Source organism: Podarcis cretensis, assembly GCF_951804945.1.
Source record: "Podarcis cretensis genome assembly, chromosome: 9".
Lineage (NCBI taxonomy): Eukaryota > Metazoa > Chordata > Lepidosauria > Squamata > Lacertidae > Podarcis > Podarcis cretensis.
Genome location: NC_137178.1, coordinates 11,097,809 through 11,108,685, shown reverse-complemented (window position 1 = coordinate 11,108,685; position 10,877 = coordinate 11,097,809). Strand labels below are relative to the sequence as shown.

Genomic DNA, 10,877 nt, shown 5'->3' with positions numbered 1-10,877 from the left:
GCTTCCACGGCTGGTTGTTGCAGCAGCCCTGGCTGCAAGCTCCCCAGGCGAATGGTTGCCTCTGGGGCTGGCCTGGGGGTTGCCAGGAGCCGAAGCGGCTTTGGAGTGAGCAAGCAAGTGGGAGAGGGAGCCCAGCCATCTAGTCTGCCAGCCCTTGCTGTTGGCAACAGACAGACAAAAGGGAGGCAGGTAGTGTGCTGGCCTTTTTGTGCTTGCTGTGTGCAAGGCCTGCCTGGGAGCTGAGTGCCCATTGCTGAAGCCTTTCTGCCACAACAAACAATACAAGCAACACGCAGACCAGTATACTAGATAGCACTGTAATTCTTATTGCATAATATACATGATTTAGTAACAAAAACAAAATGTGTGCACTTGTAAATTCTCTAATATATTTGAAATAAATTGAACACACGTCTGTCAATCTTTGAAAGTCCGCAGAAGTATAATAAGTCTATGGTTGAAACAAAGTAATAGATGCTATCCTGTGGGCTGAGCGGTAAAACTTTTTTTAGCCGTTCATGGTGCCGAAGTAGTAGGTGAATAACAACAGACAGTGATCCCGGATAATCTGAGTGTTTCGCTGGAATCTTCTTCAGCACAACTACAAAAGAATTCAGATATGAAACAATGACCTGTGTACATGAAAACTATATAAACTTCACACATTACAATCCATATGCTACAACTACAATAAGAAGAACAGAGGTATTCTGTATTGAAGCCTCTCTGCCATGCAGACCTGGCAGCAGCCACTGTCGCCTCCCAAGATAAGGTGCTGGTCTTATGTTCATCTTTGGCCAGTCTCTGTTGGGCCACTAAGGCTGGGGGCATCCTCTTCCCAGGTCCCTGTGGGGCAAACCTCACTTTGGGGCAGGGGGGGCCAGCTCAGAAACCAGGGGTGGTGGCAGCGACAGCCCAGAGGACTCCCAAGGAGAGGGAAGTAGAAGCTGAGGGAACACCCCACAAAGGAGGGTGTTTGAAAAAGGGTGAGATGCAGGTAAGGGGTGACATAACTCCTGAGCTCCACATAGGTGCCACAGAAAGAATGTAGTTGGTCAAGGGAGCTGTGGACACAAAAAGGTTGAAAACCTCTGCTGTAGACAAGCAGGTGGCATTGGGCAAGAACACTTGGAGATGTGAAATCGGAGCAGTGAGGGGTGTGTGGCTAGGAAACCTATTGAGGGCCACACAAAGGAGTCTTGGGGACCACATTGGCTTTCTGGACTGAGGTTCTCCACCTGTATTTTATAAAAATTGGTACATCCTGCTGTCCTGTATTTGCTGTGGAGAAAAGAGGAAATTCTGGTGCCTGTGTCAAAATGATTTGAAAGCCTCTTTTGTTTGGTACCTATTTTTATGGGTTGTCCTGGCTGGCAGTTTAAATCACAGGATTTAAACAGTACAGGAGAGGTGCCCGTCCACAAAAGGGTTGCAGTCTCAAAGGCGTGATGCACATGTCCATGTTTTGAAGCAAGATCGTGGTAATTCTTTGAACATTTGGGACAGGTAAGTAATCTAGACAGACAAAATCATAAGCAGTCACTTACCAGGAAAGGCTGCTGAGGAAGATTTCCTGGCAGGTGAAAAAGAAAAATATACAGTGGTACCTCGGGTTAAGTACTTAATTCGTTCCGGATGTCTGTTCTTAACCTGAAGCACCACTTTAGCTAATGGGGCCTCCTGCTGCCGCTATGCCGCCGGAGCACGATTTCTGTTCTTATCCTGAAGCAAAGTTCTTAACCTGAAGCACTATTTCTAGGTTAGCGGAGTCTGTAACCTGAAGTGTATGTAACCTGAAGCGTATGTAACCCGAGGTACCACTGTATTCAGAAGCCACATTATATGTGCCGTCCCCTGACCCCTGCTGCAATGACACAGTAGCTGTGGGCATGAGCGAGAGGATGCTATAAGGAACTGTGACATCACCCAAAACAGACACTTTGGGGCCAGAAACTTGAATGGAAGAGGTCTAAATGGTCTGCATCCTCGACTGTAATGAAATTAGAAAGTTTTGGGAAATGATATACAACGAGCTGAAGAAAATGTTCCATCTAACATTTGTTTAAAAACCTGAAGCATTTTTGTTAGGGATTGTAGGAAAAGACCTACCAAGGAAAGTGAAAAACATTTTCATGTATGCGACAACCGCGGCAAGAGTCTTAATAGCACAAGGATGGAAGAACGAGGAAATCCCGACTAAAGAATTATGGCAAGAGAAACTGATGGACTATGGAGAATTGGCAAAACTGACATAAAAACTATGGGACAAAGGATAACTGTGACTTTAAAGATGAATGGGGACCTATTACAAAGCACTTAAAGAAACAACAAAGGGAACTGAACTCCTTGGCAGGTTTTGATTAAACAATCACAAACTTTTTATTGACAATAGCCAGTCAGATAAATTAAGGATCTATACAATTGTGTAACATGCAGAGAACAACATTTGTTGATAAACCAGAGAGAGGAGCTGAGGGAAGTCGGGGGGGGGGAGAGGGGAGGGGGGGTTACTTTGTGGGGAGAGGGAAATGGATATGTCTTTTTTGATAAAATGTCTTGTTGGAATTCCTAATAAAAAATATTTAAAATAAATAAATGGTCTGCATCCTCCAGACATGCCTGGAGTTGTTCCACGACTCTCTGCTTGATTGCGTTGCCCAGGAATGGAATACTGGAGACTGGGCAATACTTGGCCATAGTGGCCAGGTCCAAAATTGGTTTAATAACTGCTTCTTTAAGGGGTTTCAGGAAGATTTCCTCACAGAGAGAAGTGTTCACCACCCCATGGAGCCTGTTGCCCAGTTCTGCCCAGCTTGCTTTTATGAGCTGGGATGGACAAGGGCTGAGAAGACAGGCTGTCGGTTCTACTTGCGCAAGCGGCCTGTCTACATCCTCGGAGGTAACAGAGGATGAGGCTTCCCCAGCTGGTGTGGGAGGAGACATTTCCAAATCTGCCCAGTGCTCTGCTCTGTGGGAATTTTGGCAGGAAGGTAGTGCAGTGTAGTGGTTAGAGTAGTGTCAGACTAGAACTAGCGAGACCCCAGTTCCAAGCCCTAGACATGAATCACCAGTCTCTCAGCCGAGCTGAGCTTGCAAGGCTGTCATGAGAGTAATGAGGGGGAGCCATGCCTGCCACCCGGAGTTTCTTGGAAGGAGAGTGGGCCAAAATGTAATTATTTGTAATAACAAAATAATGGTAGGGTGGATGGTTGAAAATATAGTCCAAGCAAAGCACATTAGTTCATGGGAGATGCCAAAAACACAAGCAGCTTTAAATCTATTTTTAAAAATGAAATACAGCAAATATATCTGCCTTCCTACATGGCTGTCCCAGAACTGATCTACCTCCGTCCAAATGGATGCAAAGCAACGTAGGAAGAGTCTACTGCATGGTGCCTTTAAAGATTGTTACCCACCCACCCACCACCCTGATTTTCAAGCCTTGTGAGAGCCAGGGGGTCTGTGTTTCCTTTTGGACAAGGAGGCTCAGTGGTGCGGAGGGAGAATGAACAAATGCCTAAATGGTTACCAGCCAGGAGGCTGTTGATTTAAATTGCATAAGGCGGTGTTGGCCAACAGTGCGCCCTCCATAGGTTTCAGACTCCAACTCCCATCAGCTGCACCTGAGCACAGGTGAGGGCTCAAGCTGATGGAAGCCATATTCTCAAACATCTGGAGCTACTAGGCTGGCGAAAAGAAATAGCACCAACTGTTTGAGCTTATTAGGTGTGTTCCCAGGCCAGCTGTTTAGCCTATTGACTCTGATTTTCTCCACCTTGCATTGCTAGAGAGAGGAGCAGACCCTCGACTCACTGCAAACCCTTTTTATCACGTGATGCAGTTTAAAAGGACCTTGAGAACAAGCCTCAGCTATTTAAGGTGTAAGTGGGGCTTCTTTTGCAGAGGTTGGAAGGAATAAAGTTTTGGTTATTTGCTGCACCCTTGGAAGAGATCATTATGCAGCCCGTGAGTCTTGTATGTCTATTTTTGTGGTTGTTAGTATAGGAGGCAGTTGCTACTGAAGCTGCAATATCATCAAGTGCAATAGAACTAGGCTGGGAATTTAGAAGGATTAATAGGAGGCTTGTTCTCTCTAGGGTGGAGCATGATAGTTTCTCAGCTGCTAACTCTTATATCTCTGACTCTGTTTCTCTGGCTGCTTCTGGGTTCTTTATTTTAATTTTTTATTGAAAGCATTTCAATTAAGCAAAATAAAGTAAGAATAAAAAGTGCCTAAAGAGAAAAAGAAGGTGTATTATATCACTATATATGCAGTCAACTACAATTCCGCAAGTGCTTATCTACAATAGGTAAAGGTAAAGGTACCCCTGCCCGTACGGGCCAGTCTTGACAGACTCTGGGGTTGTGCGCCCATCTCACTTAAGAGGCCAGGGGCCAGCACTGTCCGGAGACACTTCCGGGTCACGTGGCCAGCGTGACATCGCTGCTCTGGCCAGAGCCAGAGCCAGAGCCGCACACGGAAACGCCGTTTACCTTCCCGCTGGTAAGCGGTCCCTATTTATCTACTTGCACCCGGAGGTGCTTTCGAACTGCTAGGTTGGCAGGCGCTGGGACCGAGCAGCGGGAGCGCACCCCGCCGCAGGGATTCGAACCGCCAACCTTTCGATCGGCAAGTCCTAGGCGCTGAGGCTTTAACCCACAGCGCCACCTGCGTCCCTTTATCTACAATAGAGGCATATAAATGTTATTATCTACAATAGAGGCATATAAATGTTATTATTATCCCAATACAAGTATGGTTATTTATAACCATATATTTAGAAATATGTTCCAAATTTCATTATCCTGCTTCTAAAGTAGGTCCAGAAGCAAAATTCCTGCACAGGTTCCCTAGCACTGCTCTAACCAGTGCTATCTATGGTCTTGTCTGTCTGTCTATTGTTGACGGCTTCCTTTTGTCCTCCTTTTGCAGCAAACGCCAAGTCTACTCAGTGGTCCCTGGGCTCACCTTATTTCCAGGACAAAGACTGTAAGAGCATTCATTTCCCTTCCCCCTTCCCCTCCTGAATCTCATCCTGCCACCACTGCGATTGAAAAATGTCTCTCGTTTCCCTTGCTATAGGGAGTAGTTGCCACTGAGTTTCAAGTCCTGCATGGAGATATGGTCCAGATAAAAGGAAGGATCCTGCCAGATGCCAAAGAGTGAGTAGGGAAGGGGCGGAGTATCGCCTGTCTCCAGGAACTCGTGTGTAGGCACGCTGTGTAAAAGGTAAAGGGTAAAGGGACCCCTGACCATTAGGTCCAGTCATGACTGACTCTGGGGTTGCTGTGCTCATCTCGCTTTATTGGCCAAGGGAGCCAGCATACAGCTTCCGGGTCATGTGGCCAGCAGGACTAAGCCGCTTCTGGCGAACCAGAGCAGCGCACGGAAACGCCGTTTACCTTCCCGCCAGAGCGGTACCTATTTTTTTTTTATAATTTAAAATATAACTTTATTGAATAATACAATCAAATTTCCAGACATATCTGCAAAAACACAATTTTTTACACATTTGCCAAACATAAAGAGTAAGAAGAAATGAAAAAGAAAGAAAGAAAAAAAGAAAGAAAAGGAAAACAAAACAAAAAGAAAATGCTGTTTTCCCTAAACAGTAATTCCAGACGTACGCTTACACACATTATAAAATACAAATCTTAATTAAAATATCTTAAAAGACTTCCACCGCCTAAACCACACTTCTTTTGTTATTTAATTCTCCTTTACCTCTGAGCAACGGGAGCTCACCCTGTTGTGGGGATTCGAACCGCCAACCTTCTGATCGGCAAGTCCTAGGCTCTGTGGTTTAACCCACAGTGTGTACATAGCCCTTAAACATGCTTCTGAGAGCGGAGAATCTCTTATGTATGCCAGGCAAGCTCTGCCCTGGTCATGTGTCCAGGACATAGCAATTCACATCTGTACCAAGATCTTAAGCTGAATCTTAAGCTGAAGCACCAGATTTATTAAAATAGGGCATGGAAGGGCGAATCATGTTCTAAACAAGGATGTAGAACACAGATCCTCTCATGTTTTTTTTACCTGATTTCATACTACAGCCACACCCTTAAAATGGAGAGTAAATTAGGAGAGAGATTGCAAGAGGGCTGTGCCTGGGTGTATGGCGAAAACGCCCTACTGCACAAAAGTAAAATGTATTTGCCTACCTTCTTCTGCCTCTGGCACTGCCTGCTATTGGCATGTTACCTAGGAAGGAATGCAAACCACCTCCCCACTGGGCTTAAACAGGTTCCCCCCACCCTCTGCTAATGTGTAGATGAAATCTTCCTCCTTGTCTTGGTTTCTACCAGCTGGCTGGGGCCGATGGGAGTTTCCAAAACATCTGGAGCAGCCTTTCTCAACCTGTGGATCCCCAGATGTTGTTGAACTGCAACTCCCATCAGCCCTAGCTAGCAAGGCCAGAGCTCAGGGATGATGGGAGTTGTAGTCCAACAACATCTGGGGACCCACAGGTTGAGAACTGGTGATTATTCTGGAGGGTACCAGGTTACAGAATGCAGTAAGGTAAAGGTAAAGGTACCCCTGCCCGTACGGGCCAGTCTTGACAGACTCTGGGGTTGTGCGCCCATCTCACTTAAGAGGCCAGGGGCCAGCGCTGTCCGGAGACACTTCCGGGTCACGTGGCCAGCGTGACATCGCTGCTCTGGCCAGAGCCAGAGCCGCACACGGAAACGCCGTTTACCTTCCCGCTGGTAAGCGGTCCCTATTTATCTACTTGCACCCGGAGGTGCTTTCGAACTGCTAGGTTGGCAGGCGCTGGGACCGAGCAGCGGGAGCGCACCCCGCCGCAGGGATTCGAACCGCCGACCTTTCGATCGGCAAGCCCTAGGCGCTGAGGCTTTAACCCACAGCGCCACCATGCAGTAGCCAGCAACAAAATAAATTTGCTCCATCAGTATGGCAAGCCCTTCAAAACATTTGAAGATGCCTTTCCTATAGCATCCTAACTCTCTTGTCTAGATCCTGTGTACCTTACTTGGTCCCATTAACCAAGTTGCCTTCCCATAGTCCCCTCATCTTCAGCAGGGAGACGCTGGCCTTCCTTACAAGGCTGTTGTAAATTATGTAATGGGGAATGTGGGATATGGGGATATATATTGTGAGTTAAGTACCGTATTTTTCGCTCTATAACACGCACCAGACCATAACACGCACGTAGTTTTTAGAGGAGGAAAACAAGAAAAAAAATATTCTAAACGAAATAGTGGATATATGATTTTTGTGGTTCATGCTGTGGCCACAGACATGTGATCTGACAGTGAGTTTGGAGTAGCCCAATGCAAAAATCCTGAGGATCCATGTGGATCCATGCTTTGTAACCATGGAGGAGGGAAGGAAGGGGAACCATGGATCCTCTGCTCACGACTGCAGCAGATCCCCACCACCACCCACAGGCATTCGCTCCATAACACGCACAGACATTTCCCCTTACTTTCTAGGAGAAAAAAAGTGAGTGTTATGGTGCAAAAAATACGGTAATTTAAGAGTCACGGGGATTGGCAGACACATTATGCAGATATTGGGCTCCATCCTGACACCTCATTGGTCTATAACAAGCTCCAGGTAGATAATTCCTGAGTGAATCTCTGCAACCATGAGTACTAGAACATTGCTTTATTTTTAATTTTTAAAGTGTTTTCATGAAGCCTAAATCCAGTACGATATATGAATTTGAGGTGGGTTTAGGCTATATGCCTGGGTCCCCTTCTAATTGTTGGATCCAGAATGGGTACAATTCCTAGACTAGCCAGGCAAGATTCCTGGTTATTCCTAAAGGCCCGGTGTGGGTTAAACCACAGAGCCTAGGGCTCGCCGATCAGAAGGTCAGCGGTTCGAATCCCCACGATGGGGTGAGCTCCCGTTGCTCGGTCCCTGCCCCTGCCAACCTAGCAGTTCAAAAGTACTTCAAAGTGCAAGTAGATAAATAGGTACCGCTCCGGCGGGAAGGTAAACGGCGTTTCTGTGCACTGCTCTGGTTTCACCAGAAGCAGCTTAGTTATGCTGGCCACATGACCCAGAAGTGTACGCTGGCTCCCTTGGCCAATAAAATGAGATCAGCGCCGTAACCCCAGAGTCGGCCACGACTGGACCTAATGGTCAGGGGTCCCTTTACCTTTACCTATGGGTCATTCAGGTAGCAAAGGAAGTGGCTCAGTGCCCCAGGGCAAATGGGTGCTTCCCTCCGCCCCTCCCCCATGTTGCTGGTAGTTACAAACACTGGAAGAGAGAGTTGAGTTATGTGACCTAGAAGCTAGAAGCTGGAAGCAGCCGGCTGAGAAACCAGGGAGATAGAGCTGTGCCTGATTTCTGCTTGAATCCAAGGCTGCATCTAAGGGGGAAGAAAAGGGGTGTTAATGTTGTGAACCTAATAATAATAATAATAATAATAATAACAATAAAAAATTTATACCCCCCACCCATCTGGCTGGGTTTCCCCAGCCACTCTGGGCAGCTTCCAACAGAACACTAAAATACAGTAACCTATTAAACATTAAAAGCTTTCCTAAACAGGGCTGCCTTCAGATGTCTTCTAAAAGTTTGGTAGTTATTTTTCTCTTTGACATCTGGTGGGAGGGCGTTCCACAGGGTGGGTGCCACTACCGAGAAGGCCCTCTGCCTGGTTCCCTGTAACTTGGCTTCTTCAAGTGAGGGAACCGCCAGAAGGCCCTCGGCGCTGGACCTCAGTGTCCGGGTGGAACAATGGAGGTGGAGACACTCCTTCATAGGTTCAGGTTGTATATATGTGCAAATAAACCATATGTCATAAAGGCAGCTCAGTCTCTGCTGCACCTCATTCTGAAGGAAACGCGAACCCTGGTAAGTGCTTGAAACTCCTGGAATCTCACCCCTCAGAGATCGAGGTAGCATGTAAAAATGTTCTCAATATTCTCACGGCATGGCGAGCATGTGAACACCTAGGAGAGGAGCCCTGTTGTTGTCGTTGCTGGTGCTGCAGTCCAGTAAGCCTCTCACGTTTGCTATTCTTGTTTCTTTCATAACTTTCAAACCTCTTCAAGATTTGTTGTGAAACTGGGCCAAGACCCCGAGAACCTCGTTCTTCACTTCAACCCACACTTTGACCCCCAGAAGTGTCGGAACACCATTGTATGCAACTCCAAGGAAAATGGGCTGTGGGGGGAAGAGGAGGAGAGGATCTCCAAGTTCCCTTTTGAGCAAGGCGGCAGAGTTCAGGTGAGGTCTTAGCAGTAGATCAAATGGAGCCAGCCAGCCAGGCAGCTTCTCCTGGAGTTCCCTGTGGAGGGAGGGGCATCTCTAGCCTTCCAGATGACATTATAATCCCAACTCCCATCAGCCTTGGCTAGCATGGCTGATGGTCAGGCATAATGGGACCAACAGGCCAACAATGTCTGGAGGAGACGACGACACAGGTTTACTTTCCCTGGCACATGCAAAAGTGGGACGCCTCCATGTTTCATAGGAGGGTTCAATTTATATTTGCAGAACAACTGGAATGCCAGTGTTGGGGGACCTGGCCTGTCTGAACAAAAGTTGTGTCCCACTTTTAATTACAAGGGCTCGCAAATGAAATGATCGTCACCTTTGTTTTGTGGATGTTTATGAATTCCATGTGTTTTTATTATGATGCTTTTAAAAAATAAAAATATAAAAGCCTATGCTTAACAATCAAGATCCTTTATTAGGCATAGCAAACCACACATTATCAAACAGACACTGTATACAAATTGTGCAACATACGAGCTCAACATAACAAGGTTTGGGTCAGATCTTTAACTCCAGAGAAAATCAATTTGCATAAATAATACAATACAGCACTACCAAATCCCCAATCAGTTAAGAACCACTAATTCTCTTTATAATGACCCAGTCTTTCTACATGGATAAGTCAGGTAGAGACATTTTTGGTACAAGTGACTCTATGTGGATAGACGTAAAAATGTGGCTGTCTTGGTCCTTGGGCTTTGATGTACAGCCATACCTCATGTTATGTCCGCTTCATGTTACGTTCTTTCAGATTATGTCCTGAGGCAACCCGGAAGTACCAGAAAGAGTTACTTCCGGGTTTCGCCGCTCGCGCATGTGCAGAAGCACAAAATGACATCATGCGCATGTGCAGAAGCGGTGGATCACAACCCGCACATGTACAGATGCGCCGCTGCAGGTTGCGCTCTTTTCATGTGCGGGTTGTGATCCACCGCTTCTGCACATGCGCGTGATGTCATTCCAACCTCTGCGATGCAGGAATCTCAACTTAAAGCATCCATGACAGATGGCCACCCAACCTCTGCTTAAAAACCTCCAAGGAAGGAGAGCCCACCACCTCCTGAGGGAGACTGTTCCAATTTAAGAAGTTAAAATGTTCCCAGGTCATTTAAAAAACGGTTCAGTGTCCTGTGTTGACGGCTCCCTCTCTGCTTCTTGCAGCTTTCCTTTGCATTCCTTACTTCTGAGATTATGGTGCTCCTGGACGACAAACATGAGATCTCCTTCCCCAACCGGCTGGGCCTGAGGGTCCTTGAATACATGGCGGTGGAAGGAGGCTTCAGAATCAGAGCCCTCAGATTCCTCGAATCTTGATTTCCTGCAGTCCTGTAACATGTCCGAATAAATTCAACTTGGTTATTCGAAACGGGCAGTGTAACATAGTTTTGTTTTATATATTGTGTGCATTTCTGAGCACAATTCAAAGTGTTGGTGTTGACTTTTAAAGCTGTAAACGGCCTCGGCCCAGTATACCTGAAGGAGCGCCTCCACCCCCATCGTTCAGCCCGGATGCTGAGGTCCAGTGCCGAGGGCCTTCTGGTGGTTCCCTCACTGCGAGAAGCCAAGTTACAGGGAACCAGGCAGAGGGCCTTCTCGGTGCTGGCGCCCGCCCTGT

At 46.8% G+C, this 10,877-nt stretch overlaps 1 protein-coding gene and 1 long non-coding RNA gene across 2 annotated transcripts in view; one reads left to right on the top strand and one right to left on the bottom strand.

Annotated features, from left to right (window-relative positions):
* LOC307224490 overlaps positions 1 to 10,877 on the bottom strand; it is a 45,524-nt gene that overhangs the window by 31,075 nt on the left and 3,572 nt on the right. The gene's annotated exons all lie outside the window — the stretch shown is intronic.
* On the top strand, positions 3,907 to 10,576 carry LOC307224389 (16 kDa beta-galactoside-binding lectin-like; the record flags this gene model as incomplete). Its single annotated transcript, XM_079991254.1, has 5 exons — positions 3,907 to 3,966; positions 4,934 to 4,990; positions 5,084 to 5,163; positions 9,037 to 9,211; positions 10,424 to 10,576. The coding sequence occupies exons 1-5, from the start codon at positions 3,958 to 3,960 to the stop codon at positions 10,574 to 10,576; spliced, it is 474 nt and encodes a 157-aa protein (XP_079847380.1). The 5' UTR covers positions 3,907 to 3,957.